At 68.1% G+C, this 19,624-nt stretch overlaps 2 protein-coding genes across 2 annotated transcripts; both read right to left on the minus strand.

Annotated features, from left to right (window-relative positions):
* CHLRE_02g074350v5 (uncharacterized protein) lies at window positions 1–8,346 on the minus strand. Its single transcript, XM_043059112.1, has 10 exons — window positions 7,953–8,346; window positions 7,533–7,689; window positions 7,245–7,327; window positions 6,961–7,070; window positions 6,725–6,760; window positions 3,770–6,493; window positions 2,569–3,629; window positions 2,016–2,098; window positions 1,500–1,741; window positions 1–1,206 (listed from the first exon to the last, which is right to left on the minus strand). Exons 1-10 carry the CDS (start codon window positions 8,032–8,034, stop codon window positions 820–822), a joined length of 4,965 nt encoding a protein of 1,654 aa, XP_042926746.1. The 5' UTR covers window positions 8,035–8,346; the 3' UTR covers window positions 1–819.
* A 54-nt stretch (window positions 8,347–8,400) lies between these two features.
* Window positions 8,401–18,336, minus strand: CHLRE_02g074370v5 (uncharacterized protein). The gene is made up of 16 exons (XM_043059113.1): window positions 17,236–18,336; window positions 16,761–17,058; window positions 16,448–16,612; window positions 16,187–16,225; window positions 15,713–15,835; window positions 15,387–15,476; window positions 14,994–15,063; window positions 14,697–14,818; window positions 14,432–14,491; window positions 13,537–13,572; window positions 13,346–13,407; window positions 12,940–13,138; window positions 12,714–12,767; window positions 12,399–12,484; window positions 11,795–12,192; window positions 8,401–11,581 (listed from the first exon to the last, which is right to left on the minus strand). The coding sequence occupies exons 1-16, from the start codon at window positions 18,291–18,293 to the stop codon at window positions 9,039–9,041; spliced, it is 5,403 nt and encodes a 1,800-aa protein (XP_042926747.1). The 5' UTR covers window positions 18,294–18,336; the 3' UTR covers window positions 8,401–9,038.
* Between the last annotated feature and the right edge of the window lie 1,288 nt (window positions 18,337–19,624).

Raw genomic sequence — 19,624 nt, forward strand, 5'->3', positions numbered from 1 at the left:
TTCTAGTGAAGCCCATAGCTATGCTCACATACTCGGCACCACATGTGCACATCGCCGCCTGATACCCAACACCCTCAACGCCAGCAGTGGGTCCCCTCGCGCCGCCCTCAATCCTGCTGCCTCCTCCCGAACTGTCCCCAACGGCAATGCCACTCGGCCTGCCGATCCCAGCGGCGCTGCAGTGACTCGCTCCACCTGCAGCCACGACCTGCAGGCTGCAGCCCACCTGCACCTGCATTGTCTGCCTGTGTGTTCCCTGCGTCAACACCCTTCGCGGATGGTCGGCCCGGCCCGCGACTGGCCGCAGAGGGCCACACACACTATGCTGCATCCCCCACTCGAGACGGAAGGTTATGCGTACAGCTCGCACTGCATTTCTGGGTTGGGCGACGATACCTTGACTATTGCGCACCAATCGCACCCAGGTACCAACGGGGCCGTGCGCAATGGGTGATCCCCCCACTTCCTCAGCGTTTTGCATAGTACTTGTAAGGTCCAACTGCCGCATCGGACTCACGCTCACACCTGAACCCGTTACTTGTGCATTTGTTCCCACCTTCTGCAAAGCCGCAGTCATATGTACCCTATGCAGGTTGCTGACATGCACTGCACTTCTGTCATGCAACTGTATGCGTTGATGACCAAATGCAGTAACTTCCAACCTCTTGAAAACTGTATAGCATGTGCATGGCATGTACCCCTAATCTCCAAACAATGCGAGTAATGCCGTCCGTACGCTGGGACCAAATGAAACGTTTCACTTGCGCGCATGGATGTCAGTACAGCATAAAGCTGGGAGCTTGCGCATGTTTGCCGACTTCATGCATCTTTCTCCTTGCGAAAGGCCTCGCTCACCGCCACACCCCTCATGCCGGCACGTTGGTCCGGGACGCCGCCACTGGCGCCGGGACTGCCTCTCAGCCCCAGCCACCGACCTCCACTGCCCATCACCACCTGCTGCTGCTGCTGCTCTTGCTGCTGCTGCCGCTGCTGCTGCCCGCCGTGCTGCTGCTGCCGCCACTGGCGCTTGAAACTGTTTCGCATGTAGGCGTGGCAGGCCGCGTTCACCAACAGGCCCAGCAGCGCGATCCGCGCCGCCACCAGCGCCGCCCGCAGCCAGCCGAACTCGGGCCGCACCGCCATCAGCAGCGCGGCAGTCAAGGTGTGCAGCGCCGGCAGCAGCACCAGAGCCGTGCGCGTAGGCAGCTGCGTGTGTGGGCGGTCAGGGCGGAGGGGGCAGAAACGTGCCACAAGCGGTCAGGGAGGGAATATCACGCACACACACACGCGCACACACACACACACACACACACACACACACACACACACACACACACACACACACACACAGGGCAGGGGCTTGAGGCCCGAGCGTATGGCCCCGCTATGGCACGACTGCTGTTGCCGCACGCGACCACTCGCGCTTCAGGCAACAGCCAGCGCTGTCCTCCCCTCGGCGCCGCATGCTCCCTGACCCGGCACCACGACCCCGCACCCACCAGACACGAGCCTGGCACCACCACGCCCTCATGCAGCAGCGCCGCCACCGAGGCCGTGTACATGAACACGTTGTCGCGCGGCACCTCCACCGCCCCGCCCGCGATCACCAGCTTGGCGGCGGCGTAGGTGCCGTACTGCAGCAGGCGCAGTCGCGGCTGCAGACCCGCCCAGGCGGGCCGCGGCAGCAGCAGCCCCAGCGCCGAGCTCAGCAGGCCGCCGCTGAAGGCGACCAGGTCCAGCGCTGCCAGGGAGCGGGATGGAGGGGAGGGCGGGTGGTGTGGCCAGGCGGGGCGCGGCATGGCCCGTGTCCGTGTCCGTGTCTGCACAGACTGCTGCTGACTGCTGAGTAGGGGCCGCCCTGGCACCCAGCTGCCGACCATCAACCCCATCGCCAGCTGAGTGAAATGGATTACCCGCTTGCCACAGAGACACATACACACATCTCCTGTATTAAGTGCATGTACACACACGCGCCCCCCCTGTCCCTGTCCCTGTGCACCCCCGCGGCGCCCCACCTAGCGACGGCCCGCAGGAGGTGTCGGCGATGACCAGGCAGCGCAGCAGGGTGGCGGCCATGATGGCGCACTCAACGATGCGGCTGCGCGTGTGGCAGCGGGGAGAGGGCGGGTCACGCGTGTGACAGACAGGAGGTTCCCGGGTCAGATGTTGACACTCAGGGTCATGTTTGTGTGAACATGGGTGTCAAAGAAAGCCGAAACAGGCGCATGTATGTACACGTGCTTGCAATACAGAAAAGAAGAGTGCAAGCAGGGCCATGTGGATACAGTAAGCACCCGCAAGCAGTGTGCTGTTTGGAGTGCCCTGTGTGGCGTGCAGCTTACCGACTCCACATGCATGGTCTGGGCCATTCAGTCGCATACGCAACACATGCACGCACATGTGCGCGCTTTCTTTTTCCATGAACACACACACACACACACACACACACATACACACAAACACACGCACGCACGCACGCACACACACACACACACACACACACACACACACACACGATACGCATAGTAGGGCACGGCATGTGCCGGCACACAGACGACTGGCACTCACATTGGCAGACCCAGGGTCAGCATGAAGCGCTGCTGGTACGACGACCACTCCCGGGCCTCAGCCTCAGCCTCTGCACAAATCTGGGCAGGCACCACTCCAGCCGCTGCCGCCGCCGCTGCTGCACCTGCGCAGCCACCCGCCGTCCAAGTGTAGGCAGAAGCCGCGTCCGCCTCCTCTCCGCCGCTTGGCTGGCAGGTCGGGCTCGCGGCGGCAGGTGTGCTGTCGCTGTCACGGCTGCCGCTGCCGCTTGTGCCAGTCACCTCGGTCCCTAGCACCAGTATCTGTTGCACCTGCTGGGGTTGTAGCGCGGGACCACATAAGAAGCCGCCGACATCCCCTCCGCCAGTGGCGAAAGCTGCGTGTGACACGCTCCCGGCGCCGTCCACCTGCCGGCCCCGGCCCCCGCCCACCACACAGCAGGGTGTGTGCGCCAACAGCGGTGCCGCCGCTGCACCGCTGTCGCGGCCGGCGGCGCTGCTGTCCCCGCCAGTGCAGACCCTTGCGCCCAACTGCAGGCGCGCCACGGCTGCAGGCATGCCCCGCGCCGGCACCGGCTGGGGCTCTCCGGGGCAAGGCGCAGCGCCACCGCCAGCAGCAGCCGCCGCAGCAGCAGCCCCAGCCGCACTAGAGGCTGCCGTGGCTGCTGCTGCGGCGGCCCTGGCTGCGGCTGCTCGTATGTATCCGGCCAGTCGCTGCCAGCCGCATGTGCGTGTGTAGGCCTCCAGGTGGCAGGCCAGCTCGCCTAGCAGCGGCCGCGGCTTGCACGCTGCTGCTGGGTCCTGGAGCAGCACAGGTGGACTGCCGCCACCGCCACCGCCGCCTCCAGCCGCTGCTGCTGCTGCCGTGCCGGCCGCTGCCGCCGCAGCTGCTGTGCCGGCTCCGGCTGCTGCCGCCGCGGCCTCCAGCTCAAAGGCGCCCAGGTCGCGGATGAAGGCGTGCAGCTCGCCCTGAGCGCGGGGCCAGGCGGATGCAACAGCCGCCAGCTCCGCCGCCGCGGCGCCGTCCGTCATGAGCACCAGCGGCAGCGCGGCGTAGGGCTGGCCGCGCCAGCGCACATCCACCTGCAAGGACCAGACCGGCAAAGCAATGTGATGAGAACCCCGGAGCTCACACGTGCCACAATAGCCACTTGCAACGCGCACGCTAACCAACACCAGCGATACCACCAGGTCGTGTCCGCGGCACCGGACGCAGCACCCACCACCAGCAGGCCAGGCTCGGTCGGCAGCGCCAGCAGCGAAATGTCGCAGTACGTCACACACCACTCCGCAGCCGCCCCCTCCTCCTTCCAGCAGTGCACCTCCACGGGCAGGTACCCGGTGCGGCAGCGCACCAGCACCTCCAGATGAGACAGGGGGCTGCCGGGGGCCACCGCTGCTGAGGCCGCCGCCGCCACCAGGCCAGCCGCCACATCGTCGACCTCCTCTGCGGCCGCGCCGCCACCGTCGCTGTCGAAGGGCGCATGCGACGGTGCTGTCCAAGACACCACGACGCGCAACATCGGGGACGCAAGCTGCTCCTCCTGCTGCCGCCGCTGCTGCTGCTGTGGCGGCGGCGGCGGCACGGACTCGGTGGCGGCGGCGGGCAGCGGGGAAGCGATCCCCCCTGCGGCAGCCGCGAGCATGGGCATTACCAGCGCGCGCGGGTGCACAGACACGACCTTCGGGCAAGGGCCGCGCCACAACGCCGACGCCGACGCGAGGCCGCCACTGGACTGTGTGTCCCTGCCCGGCCCCACGCGACCGACACGAGCCGCGTAGCCGCCGCCGCCACCGCCGCTGACTTGGTTGCCGCCCATTTGCTGTGCTGCCGCCGCTGCCTGCTCCGCGGGCACCAGCTGCAGCGCGTGCTGTATGTCCGCCGGGCTGAGTCCGGTGGGCCCGCCACGGCGGCGGCGGCCAAGACCGCGGGCGGCGCGCGCCTGTGAGTCAGTGGCATGCTCGCCTCCCGGCGCCATGCTGGGACCACCACTGGTGTTGCGGCTGCCGGCGGCCGCTGCACTCCAGTCCGCGACACGACGGCCGCTGTCCACTAGCAGCAAGCCCCCCAGCCCTTCGAAGAGTACCAGCTGCTGCTGCTGGTGCTGCTGCTGCTGCTGCTGCTGGTGCTGCTGGTGCTGCTGGTGCTGCTGGTGCTGCTGGTGCTGCTGCTGCTCCCTCCTAGTGCGCCCCGCCAATAGGGCCTCCGCCTCCGCCTCCGCCGCGTCGTCGTCCCCGTCCTTGGGCCCGGAGCCGCCACCAGCCGCCGCCTGGGTGCCGCCCCCACCCGCGGCCGCCACCTCCACAGGCGACGCGGACCAGCTGCCCTCTGCTCCGCCGTGGCCATCCTCGTCATCGCACTCCTCATCGGCGACGCAGGCTGCCTCGAAGTCGCTCTCCTCCACGCCGCTTCCCCAGCACGCCTGCTCCTCCTCCAGCACCAGCTCGATGCAGCCCGCACGCACCGACACGGACGCCAAGCGGCGGGAGCCCGCGCGGTCGCGGCTGCCCCCCGTGACCCCGCCGCTGGGGCCGCCGCCGCCGCGCACGGCGCTGCCCGCGCGGCCGTCCAGAGCCGCCAGCAGCAGGGCCAAGCGCTGCTGGTAGCCGGGCGTGATCTGGGCGGGGTCGTAGCCGGGCAGCTTGGCGAAGTAGGTGCGGGTGTTGAGGAAGGGCGTGTAGGGCTGCAGTGCGCGGTCAGGGGCCCGTCGCGCCAGCGGCTGCAGCTGCAGGACGGCGGACAGCGAGGCAGCCGCCGCAGCGGAGGTGGCGGCGACAGACTGGTCGCCCGCCGCAGCATCAGCACCAGCGCGGCCACCGCCGCCACCCGCCGCCGCAGGCCCCGTGTCCAGTCCCTCCCTGTACAAGTCCACGTCCCTGCTCCCCACGTCGTGCACCGGCGCCGGCTGCGACATGGCCGACAGCAGCTGCAGCGAATGGAAGGGCCGCGCCCGCACCGTCCAGCCTGTGTAGGGAGGCGGCCCAGGCGGGTGCGACTGCTGCTCCGTACTGTCCCCGACCCCCTCAGCGTGAGGCGCGCCGTCGTGAGTGCCGCCAACCAACACGGCCTCCTCCTCCTCCTTCTCCTTCTCCTCCTCCTCCTCCTCCTCCTCCTCCTCCTCCTCCTCCTCCTCCTCCTCCTCCTCCTCCTCCTCCTCCTCCTCCTCCTCCTCCTCTGTCAGAGCGGCCCGGCCGGGCGGCGTGCCGTCCAGTGACGAGCACCAGCTGTCCGAGCCGCCGCCGCCGCCGCCGCCGCCGCCGCCGCCGCTGCCACCCCGGCCACCACCCCGGCCGGCTGACCACCTGGCGGCGGCGGTGGCGGCGGCAGGCGGTGCCTCACCAGCAGCAGGCTCCTGCAGAGCGTGTGCCTCAGCGGCCACGACTTCAAGCGCGGCAGTGGCGGGCGCCGCCGACGGAGCGCCGCTGCGTGCCAGGTCCTCCGGGCGCCACTGCTGCCGGTGGCCCTTCAGGTCGCCCTCGGGCCGCTCGGACGCGCCACGCGCCCCTGGCGAACGCCCGTCAACCGCATCCGCCGCCGCCTTGCCCACGTGCCCAGGCTCAGCGCGGTCGCCGCTGATGGACCCGTCCGCGCTGCCGCCCGCGCCTGATGCGGCTCCAGGCCTGCTGCCCGCGCGCACACCGCCCAGCTGCAGCCCCAGCAGCGCGGCGAGCCGCTGGCAGCGCGGCCGCCGCTGTCCCTGCCCGAGCTGCAGCTGGCGCGGGTCCGCGCCGCCGCCCCCGCTGAGGCCGCGGCGCCGCAGCAGCCGGCGCTGGCTGGTGCAGTGTGTGACTGCCAGGCAGGTGAGCAGTATGGCTAGCTGGCGGGGCAGCTGCACGCGTGTGCCGATGGGCAGGTCGGGGTACCGCGTGTCCCACTCCGCCGCCAGCACCCCCAGGGCCGCCAGGTGGAGCAGCCCGTACAGCGCCTCGCCCAGCACGGAGGGGGCCTGGGGGCCAGGGCGGAGGGGGGGGGGAGTTGCAAGGGGGCCAGGGCGGGGGGGGGGTCCAGGCATTACACGTTAGACAATGGCGGTAAGGATCAGGCGCAGCGTTGCACTGGCACCACACATGAGAGCAGCAGCCCCACGGGGCAGGGCAATGAGAGGCTGCAAGCCAACAAGTGGGTTGAGGCACGTCATCACTGCGTCAGGCCTGGGCCTCCCCTCTCTCGCACTCACCCCGGGTGTGGTTAGGAACATGAAGAGGTCGATCCACTGCGGTGGAACACACACAGGAGGGAGGGCACACACACATGGGGGGTTTAACACATGGGGGGGGGGGCACGCGCCGGGCACGGGTCAGGGATGACGGCGGCATGTGCGCATGACTGCCCCTACCGAGCAGCATGCCCACTTGCCGTGCCGCGCAGTCTTGGCCAGCGCCACCCTGCGCCCCTGCCCCGGCAGCTGCTCACCGGGTGGAAGTGCTCGAAGTACCACACGCCATGCGGCGACAGCGGGCTGCGGGGTCCGCGGGCCAGGTGCCACGTCACCGTCACGGCGCGCGCCCCGTAGGTGAGGGCGGCTGCCAGGGGAGGGGGGGGGTACATTCATCATTACATTAGAGGGCAGGGGGCAGGGGGAGGGCCAGTGGCAGTGGCAGTGGCAGCGGGCACCAGAAGAGAGGTCAGGTGCGGGTGCGGTGCAGGTGCGGGTGCGGGGCTCTGCTGCATGGGAGTGGGGCGGGGCGGGGGCGCACCTGACAGCGGGTCATACACACGCGGCGGCAGCAGCAGCACCAGCGGCAGGCGCCCGCACATGAGCGCCATGGTGATGCTGACCCTGCAGCGCCAGGCGCCAGGCGGCGGCGTCATCGTGGGAGGAGACGAATTGAGGAGTGCAGCCCCCAGCGTTACAGCAAGGCGCCCTGACCCGGCCCCAACCCCCATGCGCCCACCAGCACGGCAGCACACAGGTGCGTATCCGGCTGTATCACTCGCGCGCCCCGGCCCCCTCCCGCCCACCACCCACCCCGCTTCGCCCCCACCATGTGTCCTTGAGCTGCATCTGCTCCAGCATGGTGGCGGGCGCGTTCCGCAGCAGGAACACCGCACGCACCCACACGGAGCCGGTGCATGGGTAGCGCGGCAGCAGGGCGGAGCTGTCGGGCAGACTGTGCGGCAGGCCGGCGCAGTACGCCTTGGCTGCAGGTGGGGGTGGGGGTGGGGCCGTTCAGGGAGAACGGAGTGATGGAATCAGTAGTATGGGGGGGGGTTAGCTCGTGGAGGTAGCCGTTCAAGTGGAGAACGGAGTGGATAACCACAAGTATGAAGTACCGACGGGGGGAGGGTCACACGCGGGCGTACAAAGGGGTGGACAGCTGATGGGCGGCTGGTCGTGTGTCGGACCGATGTGTACAGGCAGTTCGGCAGTTGGAACACGCGTGAGGGGCCACCAGGGTGCTCACCAAAGTGTGCGTAGCTCACTACCACAGAGACGCCACAAACACAGAGCAGAAGGGCATGCTGTCGGCGCTCTTCTGGCCCCATCATCAATGGGAACGAGGTGCGGCCAGCAGGTGACGGTGCCGGGTGCCGGGTGCTGCTCCCGCACCCCTCCTCCCTCCTTCCTACTCGCGCGCTTGGTTGGCGAAGTGCCTGCGCCGCCGTCAGCGATCTCGCAGCGTGCCCAAAAAGCACATACTGCGCAAAGATAAACTCAGAAAGCTCCGTGCGATGTAGAACTGACGCGCGGACGCTGCCCTGGACGCTGCCAGCTGACGCGGAGAAGTTGTCGGCCAGTTAGAGCTGCAGTGCAAGGACAGGCAGCCCGCACTGTTGAAATTGCAGTGCTGCCTTGTGTACTATATGGAAAGGGGCCCGAAACAGTCGAGCCAGAGACTACTCGTGGACTGGCGAAAACTGTTTTGGCTCTCCCCGTCAGTTGTGGCCGCGCCGTGTCGTTGGACTTGCTCGCAGTATATTTGTTAAGTACCTATTTTAATTTGTACGCTTATCATCGTTCAAAGGTGTTGGGCGCGTTCGACCCGCGGCTATGCAAGTATCACATGACTGCAAACCCACCAGGACCCCCCACCCTTCGTCCACCATTCGTCTGGGCCGTCTAGAGCCCCACACCTCATGCACATCAGTACTATCAGCACATTTCATGGTGTCACCGCTCTGCCTTACTGTACTTAACACTAACAGCGCTGCCCACCCCGATACCAATGAATTCATGAATGCTACCTTGCACCCTCTGTCCCACGCCTCCCCACACCTGCAAATGACCTGTTGCATGCACATCAGAGACAGTTGTGGGGTGGCACGGCCACACGGCGCTGGACATCACGCCGTGGGGCCGAGCACTTGAACCACACCCGGGTCCCATGCCCTCAGGCCCTGGCATGTAGGGGTGGCGCTGCATTTGCTCGCTGCCCATGCTTGCCCACGTCCTCAAACGCCCAGGTCACAGGGACACAGGGTCGGACTACAAGACCCGAGGCCCACTGCACCAGCCGTGCACAGGCTGCCACATCATGACACACGCCTGCTCAGCGGCGGGCCCCGAGACCCGGGCCCCGTTGCCCACCCCCGCTGCGGCGCGCGCCCAGCCCCGCCGAGCCATTGGGCGTGTCGCCCCCTGGGTCGCCCCCTGTCGCATCCTCCAGCACCATCCACGTGTCGCCGGCCGCAGCCCCCGGCGGTGCCGCGCCGGCACCCCCGTTCATGAGCCAAAGCTCCGCACTCGCCCCCGCCACCGGCAGCTCCCCTCCCGCGCTCTCCTGCCGCGACGTGCGGCGGCCGCGGGGCCTCAGGCTGGACGCGCTGCCGCCGCTGTGCGGGCTGGGCGCCGCCATCTCCTCCTCCAGCAGCAGCGGCGGGTGCGGCTGCAGCTGATGCAGCTGAGACACTAGGCCACCGCCGCCACCACCTCGAGCCGCGGCGCCGCCGGCGGAGGCGCCGCCCGGGCCTGCCGCCAGAGGCCCGCGCGGCGAGAGCGGGTTGGGGCGCAGCGGGGAGTGCTGGAGACGTCCAGAGGGCGGGTGCGGGGAAGGCGGTGAAGCAGCAGCCTGCGGTGGCGCCGGCGCCTGCTGCTGCCATGCGCTCCCAGTACTCTGGCGCCGCGTGCGCGAGTTTGACCCTAGGGAAGGTATCGGCTCAGAGTTTGGAGCCCTGCCGTCCGGTGTGCCGCCGTATGCCAGACCGCCTTCACCTGCGCCTGCGTGGTGGTCGCCTGGGCCCCGGGCGCCGCTGCCGCTGGAGCGAGCGCCGTGGGCGCTGCTGCCCGCGACGCCCGCACGACCCACATGGGCGGCCGCGGCTGTGGGCGAGGCGCTGGAGCTGCTGGAGGTCCACAGCTGGGACCCGGTGCCGCCTGCAGGCCCGTGCGCACCACCAGCTCCTGACCCCATGTGGCCCCTGGCTGCAGCCGCTGCTGCGCTGCCACGCCCCGCCTGCGCCACCGGCACCGGCTGTGGCGGGTGCGCCGCCGTCAGCTTGGCGATGGGCGCGGAGGCGCTGCTGCCGCCCCTGGACGAGGAGATGCCGAAGACGGCGGCGGCGGCGGCGGACGCACGCGCGCCCGGCAGCCGCTGGTGGGCTGCCGCAGAGGCGGCGGAGGGAGAGCCCGGCAGGGAGCCGCCGCTGCTGTCACCGCCGTAGATGGTGGTGATGGGGTCGTGGGGGTGGCGGGACCCGCCTGGGTGCGCCTGGTACCGCGGAGGCGGGTGCGCCCGAGTGTAGGAGGGGCTGTGTGCCGCTGGGGCGGCGCCAGCAGCAGCTGCGGAGGCGTACTGGCCGCCGGCAGCGCTGCCGGATGGCATGCTGCTGCGCGCCATCCGCCCCGCGGTGCCGAAAGCTGAAGCAGCCAGGCCGCCGGCACCGCCCCCGGCAGGGCTGGCCGGGGACCTGGCGGCAGCGCCGGTGCCGTGCGGCGACGTGCGGGAGGCGTACAAATAGCCCACACCGCTGCCGCTGCTGCTGGCGGCGCGGCCGCCGCCAATGGGCTGGTCCAGTGCTTCATGTGCGGCATCTGGCGACGCGGCATGCGGCATTGCGTTGGGTCCGGACACATGGGACGGCTGCTGCTGCTGCTGCTGCTGCTGCTGCTGCTGCGGGCGCGCGCGGGACGGGCCGCCCGAGGGCTGGCTGGGCAGCTGCAGCGCTGGCGGCCGACTGGGGCCGCCGTCCGCAGCTCCGTGCCCTGCTGATGGCGGCGGCTTGGGCGCAACTGCTACCACCTTGACGGCGGCTGCAGGCGGCATGGGTGCCGGCGTGAAGGGCTTGAGGGCGCCGCTCGCCTGGCCGGGGTCTGGGCGTGTCATGAGGTATGTGTCACGGCGCGCCGCGGTTGCTGGTACTGCGGATGCACTGCCACGGGCGGCCTTGCCACTGGGCCTGCTGTGCCGGCTGTGGCGGTCCTCGCCCCCAAAGCCGTCCTCCGCAAAGAGGACCTCCTCCTCAGCCGAGTCGTCCGAGTCGCTCCACATGGGCGCACCGGCGCGGCCCTGCTTGGCTCCTGGCGGCTGTGACGACGCCACCGCCACCGCCCCATTGGCCGGCTTGCCGCGGGCTGCGGCAGCACTGCGCTTGTCCGTAGACGTGGATGCGGGCGGCTGCGGTGATGCTGCTCCTGCGCGGCCTAACGTGTCTTTGCCCTCGCCCTCCGCCTCCATGTCCAACACCTGGTCTCCCAGGGCCCAGGCCATTGTGACCTTGCGGCTCTTGACACCCCGCCGCTCCTCCGCCCCCGCCACCTCCGCACCGCCGGCCTCTGCCACGCTTGCCAGCTGCGGCGTTGCCCGCGGATCACCTGCCGCCGCCGCTGCCAGCCTGGCGACGTCAGCGGCTGTGATGCGGTTGTTGCCGGGGCGAGCGCTGCGCGGCCGCACACCCACGTAGCAGCCACCCACGCGGTCGGCCGCCTCGGCCGCGGCCTCCGCCGCCGCGGCCTCCCTGCTGCCCTCGGCGTCAGCGCCGTCGTCGTCTGGCTGCAGGGGTGTGCTGGAGACATCCAGCACCTCCGCCTCCCCACCTGCCTCGTCGTCCTCGCCCTCGTCCGCCTGGACCATCATCTTGAGGAACTCGTCATAGTCTGCAGCGCACACAGGGAGTGGTGGTGGTGGGGGTGGGGGGCAGCAGCATAGGCCGCGTCAGGCACAAGCACACCGCGGCGGGCGACACTCCGCCGCTCGTTCTTGTCCATGCATGTCCATGTTGCTACAGGCAAAGTACGGCAACCGCTGCCGCGCTGATACCGGTACTGGTCCCGGCTACAACCACCCAAGTGCTGCACAGCCTGGCTCACCAATGCGGCCGTCGCCGTCGATGTCGAACTGCGCCATGATGGCCCCGATGTCGGGTCCCTCGCCGGCCGGGTGGTGCGCCGCCAGCGCCGCCCGCAACTCGTCCTCGGTGATGAAGCCGCTGCCGTCCGTGTCGAAGTGCGCGAACGCAGCAGCCAGCAGCGCAGTGGCGCCACCCGCACTGCCCGGCCGGGAGGCGGCGGCGGCGGCCCGGGCAGCGCCGCTGGCGGTGCGGGGCAAGCGGGACGCGCTGCCGGCCCGGGTCTTACGCCGGGCGGGAGCAGCGGCGGCCTTTGAGGCCGCGAGCGCGTGCTGCGCCTTGCGTGTGATGGCGGCGGCGGGCAGTGTGGCGCCAATGAACTCGGACTCATCCAGCAGGCCATCGCCGTCCAGGTCGGACCTGTGCGTAAAAGCAACTAGGAGGTATGTGTGTGCGGCTGTGCTAGGACGGCACCGGGGAGAAGATGCCAAGTGTACAGTGGGCCGGTGTACAGCCACGCCATGTGCGTGCTTTGGGGCTTCTAGTTTCGGCTTCTAGGGTCTAGACCGGGAGAGGCTACCCCCACCCCGGCACCCTACCCCTCCCAGCCCCCTGCCGCCACCCACCTGGCCAGCAGCTGCTCCACCTCCCGCTCCGTGAGCGGCCGGGCGGTGGGGCCGCCCAGCCGCAGCTCCTGCTTGGCCAGGCCCTCCTGCGGGCGGCAGGCGGAGGACCCGGAGGGGCGCACAGCAGGCACACAGCCGGCGCTGGGCAACCACCAGGTGAGCCCGCCTCGCAGAGGACCCAGAGGCCCTGCCTGCACACACGCATTCCCTGCGCCCTGTACCATGTGTCCACAGCCCACAGCCACTCCGCCGCGCCCCTGCCGTCCTCCTCCCCCCCTGCCCCTGCCCCCCTGCCCCTGCCCCCCTGCCGCCCACCTTGAGCTCCTGGATGCTCAGCTTGCCGTCGCCGTTCACATCCAGCGCCCGGAACTGCAACACCGTGGGACCGGGTCCAAATACATGACCAGGGGTCAGGAGAGAAACATGAGTGCCGTCGTTGTTGTCGTGGTGTGCGCACCGGCGCTACCTCGCCCCTCAGCCCGCTGCTCGCCAGCTGCGCATGGCCCTGCCCCCGGGCGCCACAGCCCCACAGCCGCCTCACCTGCGCCACCAGCCCCGCCACCTCCTCCCGCCGCATCAGCCCAGCCACCACACGCCGCGCCTCCCGCTTAAAGCTGTTCATGCGCGCGAAACGGCGCATGCGCTCCGACACCACACCCGGCAGCGGCGCCGAGGGCGCGGCGCAGGCGGCGGCGGTGCGGCCGAACCAGGGCATGGCCAGCAGCTGGTCGGCAGTGGCGCTGCGGGGGGCCGACGTGTGTATGCAGCGGGTTAGATTGACCCCCAGAGGCAGCGCGTAGTCAAGGCATAGAAGGGGAAAGAATCGGCGGGTTAAGCATGCACGAGCTGGCCCGAGCCTCCGGTTTGCAGGCGACGTCAAGGCCCAGAAGCTTGGGTATGACGGCAAGTGGGCCCTCACTGCCCCTCACTGCCGCCCTCTAGCTCACCGCTTGGCCGGATCTTTCTCCAACATGGCCGTGAGGGCGGACACAGCCTCCCGGGAGATACTCTGAGAGGGATCAGGCACGTGAGTAGGGCTCAGGACGGCTCAAGTGTGGGCGAACACACGCGTGCGGCGCATGAGCACACGACGCCCCCTCCCCGTGTCCCCTCCTCCCGCGCCGCTGCCCACGCGCACCTGCCAGATGGGGTCGGTCTTCAGGTCCAGGTTCCCCTGAGGTGCGACCAACAAGGGGTGTCAGCTTTGTACAGCTGGAAAATGGGCTGAGCCCCCGTACGTTTGGGAGCTAATAGGCGTGTAACGCCCCGTCAGAGCCTCCATGCCGCCACGACGCGCAGGCGCGGACACTCGGGTTGGGGTCGTGCGGGATTTCCCGCGCCACGCATGCGTGCCTTGTCACGTTCCCAAACACCCCAAGAATTTCTTTCGCCTCCTGCCATACTCAATACCTCCCCGGCGCCCCACGCTCAAAGGGCTAGGCGCGGGGCGGGGGCGACCTCGGGCATTCTGGTGCGTTGGCAGGCATTGCTCAGCAAGTCGCTCAAAACTTTCGATATACTTCCCCGCTTTGCTTGCCGCCAACATCGTTTGCCTTAGAGACTGCATATCAGCGGGCACCGGATGCTTTCCTCGCGACCTCGCGAAAGTCAATTGTTCATGGACGCGCGAAGGCACTTCTCGCTTCGCCCTGCCACCTATTTACATGCAATAGGCATTAACAAATACTAATACGTAGCAGTCGCGGTTTGCGCCAGTATGCTATGTCCTGCCGACGCACGCACAACAGCCCGGGGCCCGGAGGCATCGAAGGAGGCAGTTTGCTAAACAACTGGGCCACGGACAGGGGTGTTCCTGGGGGGCTTCGCCCCCCCCTGGAACGCTGCGCTGGGGGGGCTCAGCCCAAAAACACACCGACAGATCATCAGGCTTGAACGCGAAGTACACGTTCCACTCCCAGCTTCAGTCACAGCAGCTACACATGCACACATATGGTGTATCGTCATGCGATGGCCTTATTAACGCATACGGCGTGCCTCCCCCGCGCCCTGCCGACGTGCGGCCCCACCCGTACCTTGAGAATGGCTCTCAGGATGTGGTCGTCATCGCGCCCGTCAAACGGCGCATAGCCCGCCTGCAGCGCAGCCGCACAGGCCGTGGGGCTTTAGCCAGCCGCCACCTGGCAGCTCGGCCGGGCAACCTGCTGGCACACTGCCCCTTCGCACTGCCCTGCGCCAGCGTCTGACCCCAACCTGTTGCGCCAGGCTGAACATAGCATTCAACCACCCTGCCCAGCGCCCTGGCCCCTGTCCCCCCCCCAGGCCTCAGCCCGCACTCGCCAGCATGATGTGCAGTATGACCCCCGCGCTCCACACGTCCGCGGCGCGGCTGTAGCAGCCCGCCAGCACCTCGGGCGCCACGTAGTAGCTTGTCCCCACCGTCTCACTCAGGGGGCAGCTATCTGTGGGGGCCAACGAGGGCAAGGAGGTTGTAAGCGGGGGCAAGTAGGACCGGGTAACGCAGCGAGGGGGTGGGTGCGGCGCGGTGTGCGAGGTGGCGAGGGGCCGTTGGACGGAGGGCGGAGGCGGGTCGAGGATGCGGCTGTCAGGTGCGGCCCCAAAGGCAGAGGCACTGACCGGTGCAGAAGACCGAGAGCCCAAAATCAATGAGTTTCAGGCGACTGCCCACTGCTCCGCGCGCCGTCACCTGTAGGCGGGGGGGGGGGGAATGGACGTGGAGCGCGATGAGAAGTGGCGGTGGGTGGTTGAGTTTGCGAAAAGCAAACTTCAAGCGCGCTGCAACGCATAGCCTTTATCTACGGTTGCTAGTCCTCCTCCACACACCAGGTCGCCGGTGAAAGCCGGCCACCAGGTAGGCACTCCGACAAAGACAGCGCATATGCGCACTCCACATCTGGAGGTGCAAACAAATACACCACCACCACCACCACCACCACCACCACCACCACCACCACCACCACCACCACCACCACCTCCACCTCCACCCCGCCCGCATGTGCTGCTGCGTACCTCGTCCTCGTCCGCCTCCTGGCCCTCGTCCGAGTCGTCGTGTGCGCTGTGCGGATCCTCCGACAACATGAAGTTCTCGGGCTTGATGTCCTGTGCGAGCGCGCGCGTGTTGAATTACGAAGGCGGTACAAGCGTGTTTATGTTTGTGGTGGTGCATGGTCAGTTGTGCGTATATGCGTTACCGGCCGGAAGGCGAGGCAGAGCCCACGGATGAATGGTCGGACGCGACACAAGGTAGTGTCAGCCACGCGCGCCCAGCCTGCTGTACACAGCCCTGCTCTGGGCACAGTCACCAAGCCGCCCCCTCCAGCCCGCCGCCCACCCACCCTGTGCGCCACCCCCATGGCGTGGCAGTAGGCGATGGCGGTGAGCACGGTGCGCATCACGTCCGCCGCCGCGCGCTCGCTGTGGCGGCCCACACTGATGATGGCGTCAAACAGGTCGCCGCCCTGAAGAAGCACATGCGGTGGTGAGGGTGCGATGGAGATGGCAGCGAGCGGCAAGTGAGGGGCACTTCTCGCCCGGCGGTGGAAGCTGCCACCGCCGCACGCGCGGTGTCTGACTGACAAGGCTGCCGACACCACGTGGGCTACTCGGGTGTGGCGCCACGTGGCGCTGTGTCACCACTCGGCCCGGACACCCGACCCGGCCCCTCAGCCACCCATCTATCGTCCGCCACATGTCCCACAACCAAGCGTGTGCCGACCTCATGCCCCGCTAGCTGCCCCTGCCTGTCCCCATCCACACCCCAGGTGCACACGGCGCCGCACCGACCAGCCCACGCTCGCCCATCCACCCACCTTGTACATTTCCAGCACCAGGTGCAGCTGCGTGGGCTCCTGCAGGTGCGAAGAAAGGGACAGGGGTGCGCAGGGGGAGTAGGCAGGGAAGGCGTGGGGGGCAAGGCGCAGCACGGCCTGGGTCCTGATGGCGATGGACCCCAAACGCGCAGCAGCAGGCAGGCGGATGCAGGGTCTGGCCCGGCAGACAGTCCGCACCCGACTGCCCGGCTCTTCAACTTTCCCGGCTCCGGCAGGGGGGCACGCCGGCCCAGGGCGCACCTCGAACACGCCCAGCAGCTCTGAGATGTGCGGGTGGCCCTTGAGGTGGTGCAGGATCTCCACCTCCCGCCTCAGTGCCGCGATGTCGCCGGCGCGCAGCAGGTTCTTACTAATGGTCTTGACGGCCACCTCCGAACCGCTGGCGATGTGGGTGGCGGCGCGGACCTGAGCGGGGCATCGCCAGCAGCTCAGTCGTGGGCGGTCGGAGCCACCGACAGGGCACGACTGAGGCCGCCGTGACCGTGTAGCGGTATGCTGTAGCAACGACATGGCACACATCCCCCCAACCGATGCGGCGCAGCCGTTGACTCACCACTCCGAAACTCCCTTTGCCAAGCGTCCGGCCCAGCTGGTAGGTGGACTCAATGGGGGGCCCGGGCCTGATTACCCATGCCATGCCCGCCGCCAGCTCCGCCTGCACACGCGCCTCCGCCTCAGCCTCAGCACGTGCGCGCTCCTCTGCCGCCTCTTCTTCCGCGGCGGCAGCCTGGGCAGCGGCGAGCGCCGCGGCGATGGCTGCTGCCTCTGCCGCGGCGTCGTTACTGTCATGCGTGGATGGGGGAGACGCACCCAAACCTCCAGTTGCGCCTTGGGAACCGGCGCCGGCTCCTCTGCAAGCATACACAAGATGGTAACGGGCATGGCTATAGGGAGGGCCGCATGTGCCGGGACCTAAGATAATGGTCCTACGCGTTGTCAAAAGCTTGCCCCGGGCGGGACAGTTGCGGTCTTGCACCAGTCCGCACGCCCCTGTTCCCCCAACGGCCCTGCCCCCGCACACACCCCACCTGTGGCCTGTCCTGCTGTGGCCCATGTCACCGCCGAGCCCCAGTCCGCTGTCGGCCGTGGTGCGCCGGGCCCCGCCTGCACCTGCGCCGCCCCGCCCCCGGCCACCTGCCCCCGCCCCTGCTCCTGCCCCCGCGACCTGCTGGGAGGGCGGCTGTGGCTGCGGCCCCAGGCGCGGCGGGAATGACGGGCTGTCATTGCCCACGCCCTGGCCCTGCTGCCGCCCTTTGTGACGGTTGTGCGGCTGCTGCGGCTTCTGTGGCGGCGGCGCCGGCACCCCGCCGTCGCATGAGGCGGCTTGCGCCCCACGGGCTGCTGCGGTGTTGCCGCGCCGGCCACTGCCGCCACTGCCGCCATGGCCGGTCGCGCCGCTGTCTGACCCCACATGGCTGCGGCGCCCGCCACTGCCTTGGACTGCCGGCGCCGGCCTTGCTGGTGATGCCGCGTTGAAGGCGAGGATGTGGGACTCCTCATTGCTACCGCCATCGCCGTCGTCGTCTGCATCGCTACGTCCGTAGTCACCCGTCGTGCGGCGCTGCCTGCCTCGTCCGCCGTCCACAGCTGCCGAGAGCTCATGCGTGCGGCTGTAGCCGTCTCCACCGCCCGCCTGACCGCGGCGTGCAGTGAGCGGCACCAGCAGCCCCTTGGGTATCCTGCTGCCGCCGCCCGCAGCCAGCAGGGGCCCACTCAGGAAGGTCTGCACGCCCGTGCGGCCGTCGCCGTCGTCGTCATCCCCAGGCACCAAACCCTTTGCTCCTGCCCACGGCGCGTGGTGGCTAGTGGCACTGTCCCGCTGCTGTTGCCCACGCGGCTTGCTGAGGCTGTCCGGGGGCGAGTCGCCGGGGCCCACCGACAGTCGTCTGCCACCCCCGCGCGGCGAGTAAAGTGCCCCCTCGCCTCCACGTTCTGCGCTGTCACGGAAGATGCCTGGTTCGCTTGCTGTCCTTACTTTGCCGTCAGGTGTATTTGCATCGTCGAGCCACGCTGGTCGCCGAGCTTTCTCGGCATGTGGACTTGGCGGAACAGCACTTGATGTTTTTTTGCTATGACACCCGCCCATTTATATAAAAGATGTATTACAACTCGCTGCCGCTAACAGAAGCTGGTAACTCTCTGAAAAAGCATAACGCAAGCGCAGCACGAACCAGCACCTTTTGCTGTTTGCATTTGCCACCAGCTTCTGTAGAAGTATTGAAAGGCAAGGTAAAAAGGAAGCCTCGTTTCCGGCCGGCCTTCGTCGCAGGTTCTATATGGTGCCTGAGGCGTACTGAAGGCGGACCGGTAACAAGAAATTGGTCCAGTAGAGGCTACTAGTATCAAGGGTACGCGTCATGTTCAACTATTGGTTGGAGTCAGGTGTGTGTCCCGGCTTGAAGTACAGGCGACACTGAGCGTGCCCGTGGCGTGCCAGGGCGGGGGCGGGCAAATCTGAGACGCCCGTAACTTGGGTTGCTGACTGACCGTACGTCCATTGCCCCGGTGCCATAATGCCTCTAGGGCTCAACCCCTAGCCCGCGAGCCTTTGCTCGCGTGGGGGCGCACAACATCTTAGTTGTCGACCTTGGCTTTCGTTTCCAAATTTTTGTCGCCTGTTCCGGGCGCTTTGATAAGATTGGTTCAGACAGGGTTGGGGTTCAGACAGGCGCTCAGCGCCGAGCTTTGGGTTCGAAGTTCCATGGCGGCCCGCGGGCGGCTGGTCGCATGAGTTCTTCGGTGTTGTGTTGTCAGTGGTTTCTGTGTTTGCAGGTAGTGGGTAGCCCTCTGGTCGCCCTTGGCCCGGCGCAACGGCTGGCGCATCGGTGCCTCGCCTGTGTGCTCCTCGGCGCCTTTACTCGTGGCGCCCAGTCAGCCGTCGTCTCTGTCTGCGGTCTTCCTGGCTCTGCAGATTTTAGCCCTGAGGGTTGTAGCTCGCAGCATACGGTTCATGGACCGGTAGGCGCGTGGTGACCGCAGTCGGGTAGTCCCGGGTTTGGGGTGTGTGTGCACGGGCGGCTGTTGCCCGGGCGCCCGGGCGACTGTTGGCTCTTCTCGTCTCCGAGTGCCGCTGGGGCTTTTGTGGAGGGTCGGCCTGGGTCGTTGGTTGGACGGATGGCGGGTGGTGCGCCCTTTGAGAGGGGCTGTGGTGTGCTGTGGCTTGGTGGTGGTTCGGCTTGGCTTCCGGTTCCAGTTGTGCCTCGGCACAGACTATCAGACATGGGCCTTCGGGCCAAGACATTGCGCGTCTCTGACGCCAGCCATCGTCTTCGGACGTGATATTTGTGTGGTGCTTGCGTTTGATGGGGCTGTCGGCAGACCACTGGCCTGTCGTGCCTTGTTTTGCGTTGGCGCTGCCACCAAAAGACCTAAACGAGATGAGGGGTGTTACGTGGCGGTGGGGCTTTGGCGGGCTTC

The sequence above is a fragment of the Chlamydomonas reinhardtii genome, chromosome 2, assembly GCF_000002595.2.
Source record: "Chlamydomonas reinhardtii strain CC-503 cw92 mt+ chromosome 2, whole genome shotgun sequence".
NCBI classification, from domain to species: Eukaryota; Viridiplantae; Chlorophyta; class Chlorophyceae; order Chlamydomonadales; family Chlamydomonadaceae; genus Chlamydomonas; species Chlamydomonas reinhardtii.

What these genes read in the sequence shown, in the direction of transcription:
- CHLRE_02g074350v5 (XM_043059112.1), bottom strand. Translation starts at nt 8,034, where the DNA reads ATGGGGCCAGAAGAGCGCCGACAGCATGCCCTTCTGCTCTGTGTTTGT. An exon ending in ATGCAGCTCAAGGACACATG is followed by an intron (nt 7,328 to 7,532) that starts GTGGGGGCGAAG and finishes CTGGCGCTGCAG; the next exon opens with GGTCAGCATCACCATGGCGC. An exon ending in CTCCTGCGGGCCGTCGCTAG is followed by an intron (nt 1,742 to 2,015) that starts GTGGGGCGCCGC and finishes GCTCCCTGGCAG; the next exon opens with CGCTGGACCTGGTCGCCTTC.
- CHLRE_02g074370v5 (XM_043059113.1), bottom strand. Translation starts at nt 18,293, where the DNA reads ATGGGCGGGTGTCATAGCAAAAAAACATCAAGTGCTGTTCCGCCAAGT. An exon ending in CCATGGGGGTGGCGCACAGG is followed by an intron (nt 15,477 to 15,712) that starts GTGGGTGGGCGG and finishes GCGCTCGCACAG; the next exon opens with GACATCAAGCCCGAGAACTT. An exon ending in TCATACTGCACATCATGCTG is followed by an intron (nt 14,492 to 14,696) that starts GCGAGTGCGGGC and finishes GCTGCGCTGCAG; the next exon opens with GCGGGCTATGCGCCGTTTGA.